At 39.9% G+C, this 26,558-nt stretch overlaps 1 protein-coding gene across 10 annotated transcripts in view; it reads left to right on the forward strand.

The window, feature by feature from the left end:
• The window catches only part of ERCC6L2 (ERCC excision repair 6 like 2), a 108,446-nt gene that overhangs the window by 65,647 nt on the left and 16,241 nt on the right, over positions 1 to 26,558 (forward strand). For 9 of the 10 annotated variants that reach the window (XM_030565672.1, XM_030565670.1, XM_030565671.1 and 6 more), the window contains 2 exons: positions 2,123 to 3,353; positions 4,960 to 5,114. In XM_030565672.1, the coding sequence (XP_030421532.1) occupies positions 2,123 to 3,353; positions 4,960 to 5,114 (1,386 nt within the window). Of the gene's footprint in view, positions 1 to 2,122; positions 3,354 to 4,959; positions 5,115 to 21,824; positions 22,045 to 26,558 lie in introns of all 10 variants that reach the window. The other variant, XM_030565675.1, reaches the window with a different exon arrangement.

Below are 26,558 nucleotides of genomic sequence, written 5' to 3' on the forward strand. Positions count from 1 at the left end.
TGGAGATTTTTTCAAATGCTTTGGCATTTCGTCTACTGTAACGGAGCTCTGATAGAACAGATTTGTCTCCCCATACAGCTTTCAGATCCAGTATCTCCCATACGGTCCATGCTGGAGCTCTTTTTGGATTTGGAACTGCATCGTCACCCGTGCTGATCAGAGCTCCTCGCTGGGCAAACAGGAAATGAAATTCAAAAGTTCGCGGGGCTTTTCCTATCTACCTGGCCACTGCATCCGAGTTTGGATTGCTGTCCAGAGTAGTCATAATGGTGCACTGTGGGATACTGCCCGGAGGCCAATACCGTCGATTTGCGGCCACACTTACCCTAATCCAATATGGTAATACCGATTTTAGTGCTACTCCTTTCATTGGGGAGGAGTACAGAAACTGATTTAAAGATGCCTTTATATCGATAAAAGGGGCTTTGTTGTGTGGATGAGTACAACGTTAAATCGGTTTAATGCTGCTAAAATCGGTTTAAACGCGTAGTGTAGACCAGGCCTGATACAGTGGTCAGATCCCCTGTGCAAGGGATTTGAGCCGCTTGATCCATATCATTGCAGATCCAGTAACCCCTCCAACAGGCCATCTTAATAACTTGTTCCTTACTGGCTTTTGGAGAACTGGTTTGGAACCCCCACTTTGCAACATGTAGGGGTGCATTAGTTCAGCTGCATTGTCTTTTGGCCAGCACCGCTTCCTGTGAAGAGTTTACAGGCCTTCTGCACTTGGGTGAATTTTGCTCTTTATAAATAAGATAACTTCCTTTTCACTGAATAGTTTTTTCAACTTTGCCAATAAACGTGCACATACGTATTGCATGTTGTTAGTTATAATGGAGTCCATTTTGGAGTTATACTGGATTTTAAATTGCAACAAAATAAACTGTATCATAATTTTAATCTCTGAATTCATGAACTTTGTATCTATTTGGCTATGAAGGATTATTTTTGTTTTATATTTGTGGTGAGCAGTTAGGGAGTAGGGTAGAGGGATTAAATATAGCTATAAATTAGGAAAAAACACATATAATCTTATTGTGTGTTTGTGCCTCACTGAGTTGACTTGTACTGTAAATTGGCCACAATCTCTTAAGCCGGGTCTTCATAGGAAAATGTTGTTTTGTTGGTTGGGGTTTTTTGTGTAACCAGAGAGATGAACTTACACTGATATTGTGTATACCAGTATAACCTCCATGTGGATTCTCTTATTCTGATGGTTGAGCGGCCTTTTGCAGTTTAGTTTGTCATTTGGGAAGGGGATTTAAACTAAATAAAAAAAGCTACTTTTATACCAGAATATTGTCTCGACATGCTTGAGTTACACCAGGATAACTATATTGGTGTAGCTAGTAAAACTTTCCTATGCAGATAAGACGGTAATAATTTACCCTTCTGTAGTTACCTGCCACGTATATTTTGAAATATTTATGTACTTAGTGTACATAGTTTTGTTCCTGTTTTCTGAACTACTTTAGTTTTGTACTTGGCTAGATAATGTGTGCTTGGCGACAATAGTCCTTAAGTGATTCCAGAGTAGACAGTTATGTGCGCACAGCTCTTTAAAGCATTATAAATGGGAGCATTGGCCCCCAAATCCTAAAAGGTTGGCCACCCTATTATGTGTTTTCCTTATAAATGATCTGATTATGGAGTGTTTTGGTTTGGACTGTTGAGTTGCTTTTTCAACTTGAACAACTTGAAAGTTGCACCAAAATGAGTTCAAACTGTAAATGTAACAGTATGTTTACTGGCCAAATGCAGGTTGTTTCCCAAACAAGCAAACAATAGATAGTAGTATTGTTATTGTCCCAAACATTTAACACAGTTTACCAATATTGCTGGGGGGTGGGAGGAATTGTCATAATACACATGCTATTATTTGGTTAAATATTGTATTGCATACCAAAGCTTCCTATCTGTGTATTGAATATATACTTATTTTTATATTGTTTGGGTTTTATAATTTAGTAAAAATCCATTTTCTATATTAGAGAGTGAAAGTTAGACATTGTTCCAAATGTGTATATGTTTTAAATAGCTTTTTTGTTTTGTTGTAATATTAACTTCTGTGACAGTGATTTTCAGTATCTTTTTTTTTTTATTATTTTTTTTTTTTAAGCATTCAGAGCCAGGTTGTAAAGAAGATAAAGCTCCTCTCAAATCTAGGGAACAACTGGAGAAAGAGGAATTTGATTTTTATAGTGACTTTAGTGATGATGATGAACTTGTGGGAAGCTCAAGAACAAAAAAAAGCAGATTTTGCAATGCAAATGACATGCTAATTTCAAAGAAACAGCTTACCTTAATGCAGTGTGGTTTTCCTAAACTGTTAGAGAGAGAAACTAAAGCTACTGAGGTCATTGATAGTAATGGTGTATCTGATCAAGAAAGCACAGATGCCTTGTCTGTGGGCCAGAGATCAAATGTAGATGTCAAGTGCATTGATCTTCAGAAAAGTAGAAGCCATAATAGTATTATGAGACATCGGAGAACCACTGAGTCACCAAATAGAACTGAAAAACAAGATATGCATTGTGTGATTGTAGCCCCAGATTGGCCTGTTTCATCTGACTTTGAGATAAAAAAGGACATTGAAAATAAAAATCAAAATCAGTGCATTTCAAAGGAAATTGGTGTAGTCATGGAGACTGAAGGCAGCTCAGAAGAGAGTGATGATATCATCTTTCCTTCTCAAGTTCCAGCTCACCAAGAAACTGCTCCTGCTAAAAATGTTAAAAGATATGAGGCTGTATCAGAAAAATTCGAAGGGTCAGATACAGAAAAGACCACTAAATGTACACCTAAGGGAGACGCTTTGGCCTGTAAACAATCTCTGTTCTGTAATACTGGGTCAGTCTTCACCAAAACAAAGTCTTGGAAAAATGCCCAAAAAACCACAGCATATGTGAAAGGCACTAGTGACATAAGTGATGAGTCTGATGATCTTGAAATACCCCTGTGGTCCAAATCAAGAAACCAGAAAGCCTTCACTGCTTTTAGGTTGAAACAAAAATGTGACCGAAATAAGGAGTTCTGTAACTCTTCCAAAACTGTGCTGCAGGCGAACAAGCCAAACAATAGAGAAAAGGAAACGGATTCACAGAATATAGGTGAATTTTCATCGTCTGAAGATGATTCACCAGTCAAGAAAATTCACTTAAGTAAGCAAAGTCATAAGCACAAAAAACAGAGACGCAGAATTCAGTTTGACCCCAAATCACCCTGCCGTGTTAGAGGTGCCTCAGTTACAGTGTCGACACCCAGTCACTCTTATGTGCACAAGACCTCTATAAGTAAAAGAGCATGTGTCAGTCAAGAAGAAAATGTGGGATCACTGGACAATTTTTTAGGTAATTGTAAAATTAATTGAGTTTGTTTGTTCAGTAATTTTAGTGGTACGCATTTAATATGGAGAAGTTTTTTGCAGGTATATTAAAGGTGTCACTATGTCCTTGTTTATATCTGATTTATTAAGAGTTCTTTAATATTGTCCTTCCCTGTTTATAGGCCTTGTTGATTTTACTGATTATTTTTATCCTTGTCTCTTCTGATTTGGTGGACCACCCTGCAATACAGTGGATGCTGTTTAATAGCAAAATTTTCTGGGAACCAATCCCATATCATTGACATTAATGTTAATGGGATTCAGATTGTTAATGGGATTGGCAACAGCATGATGCTTTGAGTTTTTTTGGCATAAAGACCCCAGTTATAGGCAGGCAGGTTTGTATGGTTGCATCCCGGGAAGAAAATGCAGGGAAGTGCCTTCCCTTGCTGCAGCCTTGCAGATCTGCTTGCTCCTGCAGCCCTGCCCAATGGGGGACTTCTACTGGAGTCCTGGCACTGCAAGGTGAGAGGGGAGGCTGTGGGTGGGGCAGCACTGTGGAGTTGGGGGTTGCAGCCTCGATGGCAAGGCTTTCCACAGGGAGTAGGGGATGCTAAGGTCCTGCAGAGCAGCAAGGTACTTCTCACCACTGCTTTCCTCTCCGCAGCCTCCTATACCAGCCCACAAGGAGAGGTACTGCGTAGCTCTGCAAGCTCCCAGCACCCCTGTTCTCCTGACACTGTCCTACCCGCAGCTTCCCCTCCCCTCGGAAAGCCCCAGCATCCAAGCTGCAGCCACCATCTCCATTGCTGCCCACCCCGTGCAGATTTGGGGGGTACAGCCAGAGAAAGCTCATCCCAGCACTTCCTTCTCTGGCTGCAGCCCCACAAACTTGCCTTTCTGCTTATTGGCAACTGCTAGATAATGGCAACCTTTTATTGTCAATCCAGGGGTTGCTAATAAGCAGAATCTACTGTATGTATATATTTCTGTTTTGCTAATCATTTGCAATCACTACAAAAAGGTGCATTAATGTATGGTACAATTACATTTTCTAATTTGAGAATGAATAAATCACTTCTCACCATGTTAACTTTTTCCTGTTATCAGTAACTGGCAATATTATCACAGAATATTATTTGAAATATGTACTGTTGTATTGGTAGTATGTATAATATGGAGGAGTTGGGGCAACTAATCATTAACTTTGAGCATTCATCTTTTAAAAACTTTGGGTGCCTTGGAGCAAAATTTTGTCGTTTCTCGGTATGCAAAAGGAAATTTACTAAAATGGTTGCAGCATTTAAATGGATTTTAGCACAATGGAAGGATTTAAGGACAAATCCCTAGATTTTTGAAGGTATTTAGGCTCCTAAATCCCTTTTGAAAATGAGACTTAAGCTCCTAAATCAGTTAGCCATTGCAATGCTGAGTGCAGCAATGCCTAAATACCTTTAAAAATCTGAGCCTAAGTTACAGCCTATTAAAATTTAGGATTTCCATGTTAACTTTATTTTAACTTTTCTTTTCTTTTAAAATTGCAATACATATCTATAATAGAGCTGATATATCCGTGCAGTATTTTGGAATGGCCAAAAGCGTTTGATTATACCTTTCTTCTCATGTATTAGGTGGTGTTCAAGAAGTGGCTTATATTCATTCAAACCAGAATGTGGTTGGATCAAGCAAGGCTGAGAATCAGATGAGTAACTGGGCAGTGAGAGATGTGTTTGAGTTGAAGCAGTTTTCCCAGCTCCCTGCTAATATAGCAGTCTACAGGGCCAAGGTAAAGAGGAGGATTTGGGAAATGTTTTGTTCTATTTTTATCCTCCTTATTCTCTTTCTTCAAACTTGGTTTTCTGTTACTGGCCACCATGAATGATCAAAGCCACTGATGGTGGGAGGAGGAGGAGTTTCACAAGGAGGCCTAATAAAATAACATACTGTGGCTATTTCTGTGTTGGTCAGCCTTGAAAGTGTTGGGAACTGAGCTGAACAGCACCCTCTGCTGGATTCTGTAAGACTATCTCAGAAGTAATATGCTTATCTGTTTTATAACAGAGATTGGGTACCTGAAATCTAATCCTATGCCACATTTTCTCTGGTAATAGGACTTGATTTGGGGCCTGGAATCTTCAGTTTGTCTTTGGTCTAATTAATAAGTAGCAGGTTGCCAGAAGAGAAGGTTAACCTTCATAATATCCTTCACTGGGGCTGAAAAGCGTTTGACTTTATAAGTGATTCTAACTAAAATACGAGTTTTCAGAAAGAGCTTTTTATGTCAAAATGTCTACTGTTATTAATTCAACTTCATGGGTCAGTGTAGTCTTCGTTAATGTAAGTTTGAAGTTGAAAATTGAACGCAAGCTTATTGGGAGCATTTCTAACATCTGCTTAATTTTGTAGCGATTACCATGTTTTTATGCTTTACAGCCGTTACGTTCATGTTAAATTACATTTGGAATAGAGGTAAGCCTGAGCCTAAACTCGGATAAAGCTTCAAGTTTGTATTTCAGACCTATTCTTTACTGGTTTTAATCTGCATTCCTAAATGCTAGGGGCATTCTGATTTGGATCCAGATTTCAGACACTTAACCTGGATGTGAACATTGCCACTTTTTGGTTGGGGGGGTTCATGTTTAATTTGGATTTAGATGGACACCATCAATTTATCTATTTGTAAATATTAATCTGACCATTCCTCAGTCATTTTATTCCATACTACAAATATCCGTAATTCTCCTAGAATCCCCAGGATGAACCACAAACGTTTATAGCCTAGAGCAAATGCTTTGGGGTACATTCAGTTTAGTCTTCACAGATGTGTTTAACTACCATTAATAAACTAACAATCATTTAACTCAAGGCAAAAACTCTAGTCTGGATCAACATATGTTAGGTCATTCCCATGCATTTCCTCATTAAGAGGTGTGCTTCCAGTACTACTGATGAATGGTAATTAATTGCTCTATTAGCAAGGGGTGTTGCAGCAATATTATACTGGGAAGATCCAACTAAGCCAATCAGCAATAAGTGAGATCTTTTCTGTAGTAGAAGTATTTACATTTGAATCTCTCCCTTAAATAGACCATCAGGTAAAAATACTCAAGAATACCACAGAAAGACCCCAGCCCCTAATAGCTAGGATTGACAACATGACTAGAATGCAGAATAAAGGAAAGAAAAAATTGAGGAGAGTACTGGGGCTTAATGACTTTAATGCCAGCAGTATTTCTGATATTAGGCTATAGACATTTAGAGGCTTTCCTGTTGTTCATATGATTTGTTTCTCATTACATCCAAGTTGAGAATTTTTATGCCCACAGGTGTTACAAATTAATTTCTCTCTGATTAGCATGTCAATCGATATGTTTCAAGGGTATCTGGTTTCTTAAACCAGAAGCAACAGTAACATCAATTAACTTGGAGATTTAAATAGGAAGGAAAACATCAATAATGGTGGGAAAAACTGCCAGTTGACTTCATTTCCTGTTTTTACTCTGATGTAAAGGCATTAATTTAGCAGTAATTGCTAGATGGATGTCTCCTAAAATGTAGAGCTCGGAGTTTCACGTGCTCTTCTTAAATCCTCGTAGAAAACTTTGAAAAATGATTTACTTTTAGAAACAACTCTGCTGCTACTTTTTCTATTTTCTCCTTTCCTTGTTTCTTCATTTTTATTTCAAGGGCTTTGTATGAAAAACAAATTATGGTTGCTCTGGTGTTCATCTGGTGTTGCTATTTATTTTTCACTTAGTCAGTTGAGGACATTGTAATATTACAGTTAGGTGCTGTGACAAGTACTGCAAAGAAAATTGTGAGGAATCAAATGAGGAATAGTCAAGAAAAGAAACATGCAAATTACTCTAGTGTTCTTAAAAACAGGTTGAAGTACTATCAGCCAAATAAAATTCTTAATGAAAACATCTTGTGTCATGGGGAGTTTCAAGTATAATCCTGGCAGAATTTTTTGGTATGCTCATTTTATTCTCATAGTTCTCAAAACAAGGTTAGAAGATTTTGCTAGAACAACTGAATGTCCTCCTGAAAGATTTTACTCTGCTCTTCAGAAGCACTGCCTTGCCATCTGTTTACCAGAAGTTTCCATATGAGTTAATGTTCTCTTCGATTTCTATGTTCACACTCCTTAATCTGATTTTTTTTAATAAGAGGATTTTTTGTGAATTTCTTTTTGGTATCTCCTGTAGGTCTTAGTCCTCTCAGTTGATGCCTCAACTCGTGTACAGCATAACATGAAAAAATCTGTAGTGTGTTACATTTTACCTCTGGCCTCTTAAATATCTGTTCTGGCTTTGTTTTTTGGTGGAGTAGGGTTTTTTGGTTTTGTTTTTTTTACAGTTCCAGCTTTTTTTTTTCCCTAAGCATCTCTGGAGAAGGATTGACCATCAGAATAATCTGATTTTCTTTCCTGTAGCAGATCAGTCTCTTCCCCTAGGCATTAACAAAATATCCCTCCCTATTCCCTTTTCCATGCCAACTTCATGATGTTAAATTAGTGTTTTTTATAATATGAGTGTAATGTTACACTTTCAACTTTATAAAGCTGAAATTTATAAACACATTATTAGAGCTGATAGAAAACAGAGTTATATCTGTGAAAGAAAGGCATACGGAAATATTAAAAGATGTCTTAAGACACACCCAGAAAATGGCCAACTGCAGTAGGTGAATTTTAGAGCAAGAAATAAAATGGTTGGGGAAAACTAGGCTTGATTGGAGATGTTTCTTCATTTCTGTCACCCTTGAGAAAATTAGATTGAAGATGGGGAAACAGTATATATTATGAATAGGGTTGTCAAGCGATTAAAAAAATTAATCGCAGTTAATTGCGTGATTATTCGCACTGTTGAACAATAATAGAATGCCATTTATTTAAATATTTTTGGAGGTTTTCTACATTTTTCAAATATATTGATTTCAATTATAACACAGAATACAAAGTGTACAGTGCTCACTTTATATATATTTTTGATTACAAATATTTGCACTGTAAAAACAAAAGAAATAGTAATTTTTAATCACCTCATACATGTACTGTAGTGCAATCTCTTTATCATGAAAGTTGAACTTACAAATGTAGAATTATGTACAAAAAAACCTGCATTCAGAAATAAAACAATGTAAAACTTTAGAGCCTACAGGTTCGATCAGTCCTACTTCTTGTTCATCTAATCCCTCAGACAAACAAGTTTGTTTACATTTGCAGGAGATAATGCTGCCCGCTTCTTGTTCACAATGTCACCTGAAAGTGAGAACAGATGTTCTTGTTGCACTGTTATAGCCGGCATTACAAGATATTTACATGCTAGATGCACTAAAGATTCATGCTTCAACCACCATTCAAGGGGACAGGCATCCACGCTGATGATGATTTCTGCTCAATAGCAATCCAAAGCAGTGAGGACCAAAGCATGTTCATTTTCACCATCTTGAGTCAGATACCACCAGCAGAAAGTTGATTTTTCTTTTTTGGTGGTTCGGGTTCTGTAGTTTCTGCATCGGAGTGTTGCTCTTTTAAGTATCAGAGGGGTAGCTGTGTTAGTCTGGATCTGTGAAAGTGACAAAGAGTTCTGTGGCACCTTGTAGACTAACAAACATATTGGAACATGAGCTTTCATGGGTGAATACCCACTTCACCCACGAAAGTTCATGCTCCAATATGTTTGTTAGTCCATAAGGTGCCACAGAACTCTTGCTGCTTGCTCCTTTAAGACTCCTGAAAACATACTCCTCACCTCATTCTTCTCAGATTTTAGAAGGCATTTCAGATTCTTAAACCTTGGGTCGAGTGCTGTAGTTATCTTTAGAAATCTCACATTGGTACCTTCTTTGCATTTTGTCAAATCTGCAGCGAAAGTGTTCTTAAAATGAATAACGTGCTGAGTCATTTTCTGAGACTACTGTAACATGAAATATATGGCAGAATGCGAGTAAAACAGAGCAGAGTGCATACAATTCTCCCCCAAGGAGTTCAGTCACAAATTTAACAGATTATTTTTCTGATGAGCGTTATCAACATGGAAGCATGTCCTCTGGAATGGTGGCCGAAACATGAAGGGGCATATGAATGTTTAACATCTCTGGCACGTAAATAATTTGCAATGCTGGCTACGAAAGTGCCATGTGAATGCCTGTTCTCACTTTCAGGTGACATTGTAAATAAGAAGCTGAAGCATTATCTCCCATAAATGTAAACTTGTTTGTCTTAGCGATTGACTGAACGAGAAGTAGGACTGACTGGACTTGTAGGTTCTAAAGTTTTGCTTTGTTTTGTTTTTGAGTGCAGTTATGTAACAAAAAAAAATTTACACTTGTAAGTTATACTTTCACGATAAAGAGATTGCACTACGGTACTTGTATTAGGTGAATTGAAAAATACTGTTTATTTTGTTGATCATTTTTGCAGTGCAAATATTTATAATCAAAATAATATAAAGTTAGCACTGTACACTTTGTATTCTGTGGTGTAACCGAAATCAATATATTTGAAAATGTAGAATAAATCCAAAAATATTTAATAAATTTCAATTGGTATTCTGTTTAACAATGCGATTAAAACTGCAATTAATTGTAATTAATTTTTTTGAGTTAATTGTTTGATTTAACTGTGATTAATCAACAGCCGTCATCATGAGTCAAGACAATATGCTGTAAGAATATTTACAGTCTGAGTTTTCTTCAGATTATATTATATCATTCTTTGATTAAACCAGTGCATGAATTATTATATGAATGCTCTATAGCAAGAATTCAGCCAAATGCAAACCAAAAAAATGATAGCTAATATGATAGCTGGATTAACACTACTGCAGCAAAAATCAATCAACAGAGGAAATAAGAAAAGTATACACAGACAGTTTTCATTCATGTACTGAATGTGAATGGGTTTATCAGTCCTATGTACCTGAGAAGTGAAGAAGGGATTAATGCATACACTAAAAAGCAGCAAGTGTCTCAACTGGAGTGGATTACAGCAACCATGAAGGCTGTTCCCTTAGCTTGGGAGAAGGAGCTGTGCCATGAGCAGCTGGATGGGCTTATGGGCTATCTCACCTGCTCAGGAAGATGAGTTCCTGAATAGTAAATAGATTTGAAAGGGCTTGGTTGTAGCAAGCTTGAGTCTTATTATTTGTTTGTGATACACCAAGCTGTTCTTTGTTTTGTCTTGTTTTTTTTAAACCAACATTTAATCTGAAAGGGCTTGATTTAGCCTTTTACAGTGAGCAACTGTACTCAGCATTTAGAATAATGAATGGCAAACACATGTCAAGCATCAGAAGGGTAGCTGTGTTAGTCTGGATCTGTAAAAGCAGCAAAGAATCCTGTGGCACCTTATAGACTAACAGACGTTTTGGAGCATGAGCTTTTGTGGGTGAATACCCACTTCGTCAGATGCATGTAGTGGAAATTTCCAGGGGCAGGTATATATATGCAAGCAAGCTAGAGATAATGAGGTTAGTTCAATCGGGGAGGATGAGGCCCTGTTCTAGCAGTTGAGGTGTGAAAACCAAGGGAGGAGAAACTGGTTCTGTAGTTGGCAAGCTATTCACAGTCTTTGTTTAATCCTGAGCGGATGGTGTCAAATTTGCAGATGAACTGAAGCTCAGCAGTTTCTCTTTGAAGTCTGGTCCTGAAGTTTTTTTGCTGCAGGATGGCCACCTTAAGGTCTGCTATAGTGTGGCCAGGGAGGTTGAAGTGTTCTCCTACAGATTTTTGTATATTGCCATTCCTAATATCTGATTTATGTCCATTTATCCTTTTCCATAGTGACTGTCCAGTTTGGCCGATGTACATAGCAGAGGGGCATTGCTGGCATATGATGGCATATATTACATTGGTGGAGGTGCAGGTGAATGAACCGGTGATGGTGTGGCTGATCTGGTTAGGTCCTGTGATGGTATCGCTGGTGTAGATATGTGGGCAGAGTTGGCATCACGGTTTGTTGCATGGATTGGTTCCTGAGCTAGAGTTACTATGGTGCGGTGTGCAGTTACTGGAGAGAATGTGTTTCAGGTTGGCAGGTTGTCTGTGGGCGGGGACTGGCCTGCCACCCAAGGCCTGTGAAAGTGTGGGGTCATTGTCCAGGATGGGTTGTAGATCCCTGATGATGTGTTGGAGGGGTTTTAGCTGGGGACTGTATGTGATGGCCAGTGGAGTCCTGTTGGTTTCTTTCTTGGGTTTGTCTTGCAGTAGGAGGCTTCTGGGTACACCTCTGGCTCTGTTGATCTATTTCCTTATTTCCTCGTGCGGGTATTGTGGTTTTGAGAATGCTTGGTGGAGATTTTGTAGGTGTTGATCTCTGTCTGTGGGGTTAGAGCAGATGCGGTTGTACCTTAGTGCTTGGCTGTAGACAATGGATCGTGTGATGTGCCCGGGATGGAAGCTGGAGGCATGAAGGTAGGCATAGTGGTCGGTAGGTTTTCGGTATAGGGTGGTGTTAATGTGACCATCACTTATTTGCACCGTGGTGTCTAGGAAGTGGACCTTTCATGTAGATTGGTTGAGGTTGATGGTGGGGTGGAAGCTGTAAAGTAATAGTGTATATTTTATTGTATTAGTTCTAACTATCCTAAACAAGAAATAGAGAATAAACTCTATGCAGATTTGCAATGAATATACTTTATCCAACGTTTCTTTGTATAAATATAAATCTTTAAAGCCAAACTAAATCCTGTCTCTTGGAAACTAAGGTCAGAGAAGGCATACTATTTTGAAGGTCTTTTGGACAGAGTAATAGTAGAGTCCAACAAAATTCTAGTAATCAGATACAGGCAAGAAGGACTTTGGACTATGTAACACAGAGTGGATCTCTTGTTGACCATTCCAAAATTGAAAGCCTAGAAGAGAGCAGGTACTCCGGAATCGGAGCATGAGTCAAAATAGGTAGAAGAAGCAGGAGGCAAGATGATGGTAATCAGTCCTGCAACCCTTGGAAATGAACTAGATGCCCTCAGTGCTCCCTGATGTGGTACAAAATTATGTTAATTTTTTGATTACTGCAAGAAAACAACAGTAAGTAGGTGGATTACACCCTAGGCATTACTAAAGATTCTGTTAGCCAGCTTTTACCATCCCTCACACTCTGATGCAAGTCTGAGAAGATTGGGAGAAGTACACATCATCTCACAGTAGTTATGGGGACCTGTCAAGGTAGGAAAAGGAGTTTAGTGTAAACAGACATTGAAGCTCAAGGTGATGAGGATCTGTATTAGCACATGCTACCATCTGAAAATATCTTCCAGTAATCTCAGTTGAAGTAACAGTAGCCTACAGAAACAAATAAGATTGGACCAGAAATCTGCAGCTATATAGGAGGTTGTGTGGTGTTTCCAATAGATAGAGACTGTTTTGTTGTTGTTGTTTTTTTGTTGTTTATGACTTTTGTACACCAGGGAACCATCATAAATAAACTACTTAAGCATATAGCAGCTCACCCTTGAAATGTAATCAAGGAGGTACAGTGGTCTCCCTTAAAAACTGCAGTTTTGCTTTAAATAATATGGTTACACGAATATTTATAGTTTTGCTTAAACTGCTTTATATCTGCTACAAGTAGTATCTAGTATAAAATACATACGGAAATAAAAGTATTTACTTAAGATTTGTTGGCAATTAAAATGCGTCTCTCTGTATAACAGAGGAAACTCAGCAGCCTGAGATAATCTACAGTGTATCTATTAACAGCAAACCAGAATGTCAAAAGAAGGATGTACATCTCAAAGAGAAAAGACTTACGGACAGCAGAGGTGCCTTCTCATAAAGTGGGCAAAACAAATATTAACTGTTCCTATGGATTCAGCTAATCTGGATGACCTTGATCAAGGGGAAATTTCAGTTTAGGCATTAATAACTCCAAATTAGCAAAGGAGGGCATGATTCTCCTACGTGGAGATGGCAGTAGTGCAGGGGATCATGCTGGAGATCAAAAGATACTGTTGATGGTATAATATGAACTAGTGATGCATGTCAAGCGCAGCCTGTTAAACTTAAAAGCGTAAGTATTTGAAGGATGAAGTTGAAGGAAAAAGTATTACTCTGACAGTCACCTCAATGATCCTTTCCTTTAGACACCTTCCACCACACTAGCTTACTTGAAGAGATGAATCAAGCTTCCCCATATTACAGGCAAGCCTGGGTGTCCTGAAGGTTAAGGTAACTTGTGATTGGGATGTGCTATAAACTGCTCTTCAGGGGCAGTGGTTAAATATCCTGAAATCTCATTGTTTGTAGCCAGCATATTGGACTCACTGGACAAACAAATCATTTTCTGTCCCACACATACTGATAAAAACACCTTATATCTGAAGTTGTTCATATAGAAACTCAACTTAGGAGGTTCTTTTTCATGTCCAACCAGGTTGTCTTTTGATTGTCCATATTAACAAACAGTAGAATTTGATGCTCTGTCAATAGAAAACGTTACCCCTTGCATCTTTCAAAAAGATAACTTTATGTTAAAAACCACTTCCACAAATGTCAACAGCTTGTTATGCTGTGTACTTCCCAAAACTTCAGTGTTCCATGCCCCTGAGCAAAGCGCTTTAAAAATATAGAGATCACTAAGGTTTATGGAAAGGCTTTGGCTTTGCCCCCTTCCTTCCTCCCCAGTAGTGGAGACAAAAATGTTCCCAGCACTCTGATAGGACAGCGATTAAGGCATAGATGGGAAAATCTCACCAGGCTTCAGGATTCTAATCACTTGATCCACAGTCTCCTGGGTTCAAAAGTCATCTGGCAAAAGAAAAATGTGAGCAAACCCCACAGATAAGTGGTAAGTGGGGAACAAGACCTGGGAGATGGGTTGGAAACAGGAGGGAGCACGGGCTATAATGGCAGGGAGGAAGGAGGGTCAGGGCAAAGCTGGGAGGCAAGATCAAACCAGTATCTTAGATGCCTATATACAAATGCAAGAAGTATGTGTAATAAGCAGGAAGAACTGGAAGTGCTAATAAATAAATACAACTATGACATTGTTGGCATTACTGAAACTTGGTGGGATAATACACACGACTGGAATGTTGGTGTGGATGGGTATAGTTTGCTCAGGAAGGATAGACAGGGGAAAAAGGGAGGAGGTGTTGCCTTATATATTAAAAATGTACACACTTGGACTGAGGTGGAGATGAACATAGGAGACGGAAGTGTTGAGAGTCTCTGGGTTAGGCTAAAAGGGGTAAAAAACATGGGTGATGTTGTGCTGGGAGTCTACTACAGGCCACCTAATCAGGTGGAAGAGGTGGATGAGGCTTTTTTCAAACAACTAACAAAATCATCCAAAGCCCAAGATTTGGTGGTGATGGGGGACTTCAACTATCCAGATATATGTTGGGAAAATAACACCGCGGGGCACAGACTATCCAATAAGTTCCTGAACTGCATTGCAGACAATTTTTTATTTCAGAAAGTTGAAAAAGCTACTAGGGGGGAAGCTGTTCTAGACTTGATTTTAACAAATAGGGAGGAACTAGTTGAGAATTTGAAAGTAGAAGGAAGCTTGGGTGAAAGTGATCATGAAATCATAGAATTTGCAATTCTAAGGAAGGGTAGAAGGGAGTACAGCAGAATAGAGACAATGGATTTCAGGAAGGCAGATTTTGGTAAGCTCAGAGAGCTGATAGGTAAGGTCCCATGGGAATCAAGACTGAGGGGAAAAACAACTGAGGAGAGTTGGCAGTTTTTCAAAGGGACGCTATTAAGGGCCCAAAAGCAAGTTATTCCGATGGTTAGGAAAGATAGAAAATGTGGCAAAAGACCACCTTGGCTTAACCACGAGATCTTGCGTGACCTACAAAATAAAAAGGCGTCATATAAAAAATGGAAACTAGGTCAGATTACAAAGGATGAATATAGGCAAATAACACAGGAATGCAAAGGCAAGATTAGAAAGGCAAAGGCACAAAATGAGCTCAAACTAGCTATGGGAATAAAGGGAAACAAGAAGACTTTATATCAATACATTAGAAGCAAGAGGAAGACCAAGGACAGGGTAGGCCCACTGCTCAGTGAGGAGGGAGAAACAGTAACGGGAGACTTGGAAATGGCAGAGATGCTTAATGACTTCTTTGTTTCGGTCTTCACTGAGAAGTCTGAAGGAATGTCTAATATAGTGAATGCTTACGGGAAGAGGGTAGGTTTAAAAGATAAAATAAAAAAAGAGCAAGTAAAAAAGCACTTAGAAAAGTTAGATGCCTGCAAGTCACCAGGGCCTGATGAAATGCATCCTAGAATACTCAAGGAGTTAATAGAAGAGGTATCTGAGCCTCTAGCTATTATCTTTGGGAAATCATGGGAGACGGGGGAGATTCCAGAAGACTGGAAGGGGGCAAATATAGTGCCCATCTATAAAAAGGGAAATAAAAACAACCCAGGAAACTACAGACCAGTTTAGTTTGACTTCTGTGCCAGGGAAGATAATGGAGCAGGTAATTAAAGAAATCATCTGCAAACACTTGGAAGGTGGTAAGGTGATAGGGAATAGCCAGCATGGATTTGTAAAGAACAAATCGTGTCAAACTAATCTCATAGCGTTCTTTGATAGGATAACGAGCCTTGTGGATAAGGGAGAAGCGGTGGATGTAAGGCATTTGATACGGTCTCGCATGATATTCTTATAGATAAACTAGGAAAGTACAATTTAGATGGGGCTACTATAAGGTGGGTGCATAACTGGCTGGATAACCATACTCAGAGAGTAGTTGTTAATGGCTCCCAATCCTGCTGGAAAGGTATAACAAGTGGGGTTCCGCAGGGGTCTGTTTTGGGACCGGTTCTGTTCAATATCTTCATCAACGATTTAGATGTTGACATAGAAAGTACGCTTATTAAGTTTCAGAGGGTAGCCGTGTTAGTCTGGATCTGTAAAAGCAGCAAAGAATCCTGTGGCACCTTATAGACTAACAGACGTTTTGGAGCATGAGCTTTCGTGGGTGAATACCCACTTCCTCAGATGCATGTAATGGAAATATCCAGGGGCAGGTATATATATGTGTGCTAGCAAGCAAGCTAGAGATAACGAGGTCAGTTCAATCAGGGAGGATGAGGCCCTGTTCTAGCAGTTGAGGTGTGAAAACCAAGAGAGGAGAAACTGGTTCTGTAATTGGCAAGCCATTCACAGTCTTTGTTCAATCCTGAACTGATGGTGTCAAATTTGCAGATGAACTGAAGCTCAGCAGTTTCTCTTTGAAGTCTGGTCCTGAAGTTTTTTTGCTGCAGGATGGCCACCTTAAGGTCTGCTATAGTGTGGCCAGGGAGGTTGAAGTGCTCTCCTACAGGTTTTTATATATTGCCATTCCTAATGTCTGATTTGTGTCCATTTATCCTTTTCCGTAGAGACTGTCCAGTTTGGCCGATGTACATAGCAGAGGGGCATTGCTGGCATATGATGGCGTATATTACATTGGTGGATGTGCAGGTGAATGAACCAGTGATGGTGTGGCTGATCTGGTTAGGTCTTGTGATGGTGTCGCTGGTGTAGATATGTGGGCAGAGTTGGCATCGAGGTTTGTTGCATGGATTGGTTCCTGAGCTAGAGTTATTATGGTGTGGTGTGCAGTTACTGGTGAGAATATGTTTCAGGTTGGCGGGTTGTCTGTGGGCAAGGATTGGCCTGCCACCCAAGGCCTGTGAAAGCGTGGGATCGTTGTCCAGGATGGGTTGTAGATCCTTGATGATGCGTTGGAGGGGTTTTAGCTGGGGGCTGTATGTGATGGCCAGTGGAGTCCTGTTGGTTTCTTTCTTGGGTTTGTCTTGCAGTAGGAGGCTTCTGGGTACACGTCTGGCTCTGTTGATCTGTTTCCTTATTTCCTCGTGCGGGTATTGTAGTTTTGAGAATGCTTGGTGGAGATTTTGTAGGTGTTGGTCTCTGTCTGAGGGGTTAGAGCAGATGCGGTTGTACCTCAGTGCTTGGCTGTAGACAATGGATCGTGTGATGTGCCCGGGATGGAAGCTGGAGGCATGAAGGTAGGCATAGCGGTCGGTGGGTTTTCGATATAGGGTGGTGTTAATGTGACCATCACTTATTTGCACCGTGTAAAATAAGTGATGGTCACATTAACACCACCCTATATCGAAAACCCACCGACCGCTATGCCTACCTTCATGCCTCCAGCTTCCATCCCGGGCACATCACACGATCCATTGTCTACAGCCAAGCACTGAGGTACAACCGCATCTGCTCTAACCCCTCAGACAGAGACCAACACCTACAAAATCTCCACCAAGCATTCTCAAAACTACAATACCCGCACGAGGAAATAAGGAAACAGATCAACAGAGCCAGACGTGTACCCAGAAGCCTCCTACTGCAAGACAAACCCAAGAAAGAAACCAACAGGACTCCACTGGCCATCACATACAGCCCCCAGCTAAAACCCCTCCAACGCATCATCAAGGATCTACAACCCATCCTGGACAACGATCCCACGCTTTCACAGGCCTTGGGTGGCAGGCCAATCCTTGCCCACAGACAACCCGCCAACCTGAAACATATTCTCACCAGTAACTGCACACCACACCATAATAACTCTAGCTCAGGAACCAATCCATGCAACAAACCTCGATGCCAACTCTGCCCACATATCTACACCAGCGACACCATCACAGGACCTAACCAGATCAGCCACACCATCACTGGTTCATTCACCTGCACATCCACCAATGTAATATACGCCATCATATGCCAGCAATGCCCCTCTGCTATGTACATCGGCCAAACTGGACAGTCTCTACGGAAAAGGATAAATGGACACAAATCAGACATTAGGAATGGCAATATATAAAAACCTGTAGGAGAGCACTTCAACCTCCCTGGCCACACTATAGCAGACCTTAAGGTGGCCATCCTGCAGCAAAAAAACTTCAGGACCAGACTTCAAAGAGAAACTGCTGAGCTTCAGTTCATCTGCAAATTTGACACCATCAGTTCAGGATTGAACAAAGACTGTGAATGGCTTGCCAATTACAGAACCAGTTTCTCCTCTCTTGGTTTTCACACCTCAACTGCTAGAACAGGGCCTCATCCTCCCTGATTGAACTGACCTCGTTATCTCTAGCTTGCTTGCTAGCACACATATATATACCTGCCCCTGGATATTTCCATTACATGCATCTGAGGAAGTGGGTATTCACCCACGAAAGCTCATGCTCCAAAACGTCTGTTAGTCTATAAGGTGCCACAGGATTCTCTGCTGCTCTTATTAAGTTTGCGGACGATACCAAACTGGGAGGGATTGCAACTGCTTTGGAGGACAGGGTCAAAATTCAAAATGATCTGGACAAATTGGAGAAATGGTCTGAGGTAAACAGGATGAAGTTCAATAAAGATAAATGCAAAGTGCTCCACTTAGGAAGGAACAATCAGTTTCACACATACAGAATGGGAAGAGACTGTCTAGGAAGGAGTATGGCAGAAAGAGATCTAGGGGTCATAGTAGACCACAAGCTTAATATGAGTCAACAGTGTGATACTGTTGCAAAAAAAGCAAATGTGATTCTGGGATGCATTAACAGGTGTGTTGTAAACAAGACACGAGAAGTCATTCTTCCGCTTTACTCTGCGCTGGTCAGGCCTCAGCTGGAGTATTGTGTCCAGTTCTGGCACCACATTTCAAGAAAGATGTGGAGAAATTGGAGAGGGTCCAGAGAAGAGCAACAAGAATGAATAAAGGTCTTGAGAACATGACCTATCAAGGAAGGCTGAAGGAATTGGGTTTGTTTAGTTTGGAAAAGAGAAGACTGAGAGGGGACATGATAGCAGTTTTCAGGTATCTAAAAGGGTGTCATCAGGAGGAGGGAGAAAACTTGTTCACCTTAGCCTCCAGTTATAGAACAAGAAGCAATGGGCTTAAACTGCAGCAAGGGAGATTTAGGTTGGACATTAGGAAAAGTTCCTAACTGTCAGGGTAGTTAAACACTGGAATAGATTGCCTAGGGAAGTTGTGGAATCTCCATCTCTGGAGATATTTAGGAGTAGGTTAGATAAATGTCTATCAGGGATGGTCTAGACAGTATTTGGTCCTGCCATGAGGGCAGGGGACTGGACTCGATGACCTCTCGAGGTCCCTTCCAATCCTGGAGTCTATGAGTCTATGAGCTGCCCCTTGCCCCAGTGTTCACATCTTCGCAAAATAAGCTGTCATTTAACAATAGATGCAATTTAAGGTAGGAGGGTTTCCCTGTCCATAGAACCAGCCTGACTGAAGAAGGGTGCTCTTGAAGTAAATAGTCCTTGTTAATTTTTCCACACCTTACTGTGCTTTGCCCATCCTCAACTAATTTAATGAGATCCAGAGGGCCCATCGTCTTCAGCATTTGTTTACATAAAAATGATTCCTACTTCTATTGTCAGTGCACAAACAACCACAAACTTGCTTAAAATACTGAGATTATTACAAGGGGAATTTATCTCCATTAACAATGTGTCGCCATACATTACAAAGAAAACCTATGTTCATATTCTCTGCCAGGGGGTGAAATCAGATGGAAAGGAAGTATATTCAAATGGAAAAAGTTTCCGAAGGGGGAAGAATATTCAGTGCAAAGAAGCAGTAGATTGAATGATGTAGTCTTCTGTAGCCATCATTTTAGTAAAGATGAAGAACCCAAGTTAGACCATCATTTACCCTTGCTGATTTCAGCCTTACTAAAGACAAGGACCAAAAGTCATGACAGCTATGCAAATAACGAAACCAAGCTTTTACACATTCCTCCTGGAGTGAGGTAAATAGTAGGAAGAAAATATAGGTGTTCACATTTTTCTTCAGAGCTGACATTCCCACTAAATATTTGCACAGTTTGCATTTCCATTCCTCTTATGCACAGGGTGACTAAAGACTGTAGCAACCTGGTGGATTTTCAGTGGTGGATGTTCATGATTTATTTCCCTTAATATTCTTTTGCTTTTTTCGGTAACTTGCACTCTTATTAGTAAACTTTTTTTTTTTTTTTTTTTTTAGTTAAACATAAAAGCCTCCCAGAGCCAAGATGAAATATCCTCTTCTACTGTTTCCAGTTTATTCTGAACTGAATGTCTGGATTCCATAATTAATTCCCTAATTAATTTCTGTGTTAATTGGCAAAAACAGTCTACATGAAAATTCAAAAGTACAGGGGTCTGGGATGGCCTTTCTTTAGCTCTTTTAAAGCTGATTTTGTATTATTTTTTCTGAAGGGGTTTTTTTTAAAGCAGGGGGGAAGAATTTGAAGAAGGGGGAAAATGTACTTCACAAAACAATTATAAAAACAGGGACAGGGTACATTTAAGTATTTTGAAAAACTGATACTATCCTGCATTGGAGCTAATTTACTCTCAATAAATGGAAATGCTTTAGTCACAAAACTTGTACTGTACCTGTGAGTTATATGGAGCCTTCGGGTTGTGTGTATTTTTTTTTTCCAGGCAACTGCATGTTTTCAACTTAAGTTTACTTAAAGTTTTACTGAAAAGAAATGTACAAAGACAGCCATTCAATTGAGGATTAATTACTATGGTAACTGAAATGTGGTGACTGAAAAGGGGGAGGATGTATTCTCCCCTCAGCTTCCTGCCAGCTGTCATATTCAACCTCTGCGGCATGAATCCTGGCCAAAATATAGAGTGTGACCAGCCCTAAGAAACTATATCTGTATTTTTATAAATTGGTACAAGTATCACACTATAAAAGAAGACTTAATCCCCTGAATTGGATGACAGACACTTGGCACTCTTGCCTGTGTTTGACAGAGAAATAACTGGATGCTTTGTAGTAAAACCTGGATTAATGGTAAACCCCTCTTTATGTTATTGCAGTGTGGTGTAAATGAGAGAACTAAACATGCTGTCAGTCTAGAAAAAAATGTGCCCTTTGTATACCCAGTGCAGGTTTACGTGCTGCTCAGAATACTGTAAATACAAAAGCTGTGTTATTAAGAACTCCTCTTTATCGTATTTGTATTATATTGGCATTTTTTAGATTACTTAAACAAAGGATTTCCAGCAGTTATAGTAGATTTGATTGCAGTGTGTTTATACAGCTTTTTTATCCAGCCAGGAAAGATAAGTTGTTTACAGTGAGTAGACTTTGGGGAGATAACATTCCATTGTCCTGCTCTTTCAGAATAGAGAAGGTTATTCTGCTTTAAAATAATTGTTCCCAAATGATTGGCCTGTAATGTTGTTTCATTAAGGTTACTATTTCAGCATATTATGGAATTAACCCTTTCAATGTAATTTTTAATGTACTATGCACAAAACTTTATAAAGCTTATAGCTGTTGGTCATATGTTGTTCTGAGCTATCTGCAGTAATCGGGAGATGGGAGTTGTTGAGGTCTTCTGATTTCTAATAGAATAAGCAGTTACCAACTGGTCTTAAGTTGTGAGACAAGCTAGTGGTTCTTTCCCCTTTTCAGCAACAATAATGATGATGATTGATTTGTGGTTAGGTTTCTTGATGCACTAAGGCTATATGTCACTTGAATGAATTAATCCTGTTAACTAGCTAAAAACGGAAAAGAAATTGCTGCTGCTGCTGCCCCTGGAAATATCTTCTCTCCATCTAACTGGAGAAGAGGCAGTGAGAAGTAGAAGATTGTGCAGAGCAAAGAGACATCTGTCCGTGGTTGACCTGGTAGCCTATTATCAGCACTTTCCCATTCCAAGCTCGAGATCACAATTTCGGGAATGGTGTCTCAATCTGTGGCTGATCTGAAGTTGAGCAGGTAAGAAAGGCAGACTGTTGAGGTGTTGCATGGAAGGGGAGGAAATAGAAAAGCTGTGCTCTGAGGATTTCTGCCTCATCTGGACTAGTTTGGGCTGTTTCCTGTCCGGACTAAAGAATGTTTCATCTCTGTAGTTAATGGGAACATTCTTGTTGGACAGTTACAGGTAAGTCTAATTAAGGAGTAGTGATTCTTTTTTTAACAGATGAAAATGCAAAGTAGTTGAATGCTGGCCCCTGTATAAACTGGTCTGGTGAAAATGAAACGTATAGCTGAATACAGACTGGTATCATGATGTCTGCCTTTGATGTTGGCAGAATCTGTTGATATCTTGACTGTAGCCATATAAAAAGGAACTGCGACTAATATTTTAAATGGAATCAAACCCAGTCCCTTCACGGAGAGCTACTTGCTTTCATTGGGTTTTCCAGAGGTGTTCCCAAACAGAGAGTTAAATATGAACGTTTCAGAGGACTTCGGTTTACAACCAAAATTTCTGCATCGCTCACTATCTCCCCAATCAGTTAGAAGGCTGCAAAGGTGACTATTTATCACCATTGTGCCCCACTGGTCCCTGAAGCAACCAGAGGCTGGCTCAAGTTCCAGCGCAAGTTAGAGTAGCCTCAGCGATGCTGTAATATGCGCCATTTGAGAATTGCTCCCAAGGGGCTGTTACACTAGCTGGGGGATCACTTGAGCAACAAAGCATTCCAGCCCCATCCACACCCTCAACCATTTTCCTGAAATGTCTTCTACAGTGTGGGGCAAGTGGTAGGGACGTAAAGCTAGCTATACTAGCTCTTTGACATCTGAGGAATCCTTATCGGCTCAGTAAGGGCAGCTTTCTGACTGCTTTGCACCCCAGAAGGGTTGAAATAATGCCAGGGTCAGGTCCTTACTGTTATATTATTTTTTTTTTTTATCATTAAATCTTTAAGGAAGTCATGGAAGTAATTTAGTCCCCCAGTTCATTGTAATTTAGAGTTCTGTTGGTTTCTTCACTGTGTGCAGAATATACTTCTATTAAAAGAATTCCAATGATTGAACTGTATAGTGTTATGAAATATTAATTATATAGGGACAGACTCAGAACCCCTTGCTCATACTAGTGAGCAGGTACTCTAATTGACTTCAAAAAGTGTACCACAGAATTAGGACTGATAATAGATGTGAAATTGCAGGGAGCTGATTTCCTTTTGGAAGAAGTTAAGTTGAGGAATTGAATATTGGGGTTTGTAATTACATTAAGAACCTTCCTAATATTCTGTATTACAAGTACAACAGATCAGAACAATTTTAGCAGCTTTATTTTTGCTTGTAATTTTAGTCCCCCTTGCTTAAAGGCAATGTTAACTTCAGGAGCCATTTTAAAACATAATCCTTACAGTTTGTATCTTAAATATTGTGGTGACAGACACCTTAGATTAGATAGACAGTAACACTTGTAATTATCTTCATTATTTGATGAGCTATAGATAAAAGAACAATTCTGCTTTCAGACAGATGAGGCAATTATGTATTATGGTATAACAGTAGCTGTCCCATGTTTATTGATGAAGCTAGCTATTTTGTGATCTTGGATGTATGAATCATATTGAAGAGGGACTAGATAATGTATATGATCCCTAAGGAAGAGTGATGCTGACTACATTATTCTTGCTTGCAGAGTAGTAGAGAGAGAGAGCCTTGCTCCATGCTTATCTGTCTGGAAGTGGATGGTAGAAGAGACCAAAAATGAAGTGAACAAGAGTAATCTCAAGCTGCAGATTTTATATGCTCTAGCAAATACAGAAAACATACCCAGATACAATGAAAACTGGATAAGAAAGTTTCTAAAGAAGTATAATGAACGGTGGCAACAACTCATATGTAATATGAGAAAAGCCATTGGAAAGAAAAGCAGAGGAAGATTTTAAGGAGGGGGGGGGAGGGAAAGGAAGTAAACAGACTATTTGGGACTGTGAATGAGCCCCAATGGGAAATTCAGTCGTCCAAAGTCTGTGGACCTTCAGGACATGGTGCAGACTCCATCTGTTCTCTCAGCTTTTGAAGGGATTGGGGTTAGGCATGAGGCAGAATGGGTATTTGCTTGTTGTTTTATTGTGAGTAGATGTTAAGGAGACAGTCCAACTGGATTTCTCTACTATAGAATCATAGATTATTAGGATTGGAAGGGACCTCAGGAGATCTAGTCCAACCCTCTGCTCAAAACAGGACCAATCCCCAAATGGCCCCCTCAAGGATTGAACTCACAACCCTGGGTTTAGCAGGCTAATGCTCAAACCACTGAGCTATCCCTCCCCCCATTTTGTAATTTGTATGACTGATGGCAGGGCATCTAGAAATTTGAATTGTTAGATTTGTTTGTTTTTAGAAATGAAAATTAGATAATGAAACTGCACAAGGAAAGGCATCCCTTTTAATATCAGCAGGTAAGTATGCCCAGTGGTCTGTGATGGGATGTTAGATGGGATGGGATCTGAGTTACTACAGAGAATTCTTTCCTAGGTGCTGGCTGGTGAGTCTTGCCCACATGCTCAGGGTTTAACTGATAGTCATATTTGGGGTCGGGAAGGAATTTTCCTCCAGGGCAGATTGGCAGAGGCCCTGGAGGTTTTTCGCCTTCCTCTGCAGCATGGGGCACGGGTCACTTGCTGGAGGATTCTCTGCAACTTGAGGTCTTCAAACCTCAATCTGAGGACTTCAATAACTCAGACATAGGTTAGGGGTTTGTTATAGAAGTGGATGGGTGAGATTGTGTGGCCTGCATTGTGCAGGAGGTCAGACTGGATGATCATAATGGTCCCTTCTGACCTTAAAGTCTATGAGTCTATCCTACATATCTGGCGGTGATTTCATGTATCCTTGAAGGGAGAAGCTAGTTAATACTGCTCTGGCCATGATGGGCGAAAGGATGCACAGGGGAAATGATGGCTGGAAGCCTGTATGTTGCAAGAAAACTGCTGCAGGGTGATAGTTTGAGTGGGTGAACAGGCAATAAGAGAGAGAGTCAGTCCCAGACAGTATATTTATGCTGAAATATTTTAACATGTGAAGTCCCACAGTTTTTTGAAGGAAATTCATTGTCATTGAAGCAGCCTGGAGAAATGAGGAATTGCCACAGGGTTCGGAACTATCTAGGAAAAAATTCCCATTGCACAATCACCCATGTAGCTGAATGCGACACATGCTCATGTAGAGTACCATCCCTGATGCCCCCATTTGTAGTCTGTTCTGACTCCAGCGCTAGCAAAAATCCATAGCAGCAATTCATTTTGCAGCCAGATTGACTCAGTCGTAGGTGAGGAGGGAGCTGAATGGGCCCCCACACTTATTTGCCTGAGGTTCCATAACATGTAATGCCACCCCTCCTTGGTGTACAGTAGCATGCCCCTTGTAGGAAGCAAGTGTATGAAAGTTGTATACCATCAAAAGTGGACATGGATATGGTCACAGAAAATAATTGTATTTACATAGGCCTGTTATACATTTTAAAAGATCCCTCTCACTTTGGAGTGAGAGGGTATTTAGATTATCACACATTGCTAAAAGATGTCTGAGTTTCATTGAGAATTGAAGATAGAATGTCAAGCTGGAAGCAATGACTGTCAAGTCACCCCCTTTGGACATGCCCCAGTTTCACTCATTCTTACCTTCAGTTCTGAAAGTACATGTGAACGTAAGGATTGAGTGAAGGCTGTGGGACTTGAAATATGCAGATGCTGCCATTTTTACTGGACCTTTTGAGAGTTTTCAAAACATACATATACACACACACATCTACTTATATCTTCCTATCACAGAAGACAGTTTTCTCTATTCATTCTTCATTTACTATGTATGTCTCTTCTTCTCAAACTTATAAGCAGGGATTTGGTCTTTGGAAAACTGATGTATGTTTTGAATACTCTGTGCCGAAGAAGTGGAATATGAAGAGGTCAAAATAACTGCTTTCTCAGGAAGTATTTTTAATCAATGACGTAGTCTAAAGGTTGTAAAGCACTTAACATAATTCTCCCTGACCTTCCCCAGTCTGTCTTTGCTGTTGCAACACAGGGAAGTCTCTTTACAGCAGGTACTGTTGCACAGTCATGGAAGAGATAGTGAAACAAGATGAAGGTGAGGAGGGGAGAATGACTGAGTTGTCACATGCACCTTTCCCCACATTTAACTGGGGCCTCGCAATCTCATTTAATTGGGCATACAGCAGCTCTCAGTTTGAGGTGTCTGTCTAAACTCAGTTTCTTATCCTTAACCCTCACATTTTTCCACACATGGCTGATACTGTCCAGTTCCTTAAGATTTATTTCATTAAGTTAACTTTATAGGATGCAAAAATATTGAGTGATACTTGAATTGGTAGATGAAGGGCTTTCATCTCTGACACTGACTTTACCCTGTAGGGTTTTGTTTGAAAATATATTGTCAATCTTTAGTGATTCAGTTTAGACTACATTTGGCAGATTTTCCTCTGACAGAATGTGGACAATTGTGATGGACTAGATTGAATCTAA

This window comes from Gopherus evgoodei, chromosome 6 (genome assembly GCF_007399415.2).
Source record: "Gopherus evgoodei ecotype Sinaloan lineage chromosome 6, rGopEvg1_v1.p, whole genome shotgun sequence".
NCBI classification, from domain to species: domain Eukaryota; kingdom Metazoa; phylum Chordata; order Testudines; family Testudinidae; genus Gopherus; species Gopherus evgoodei.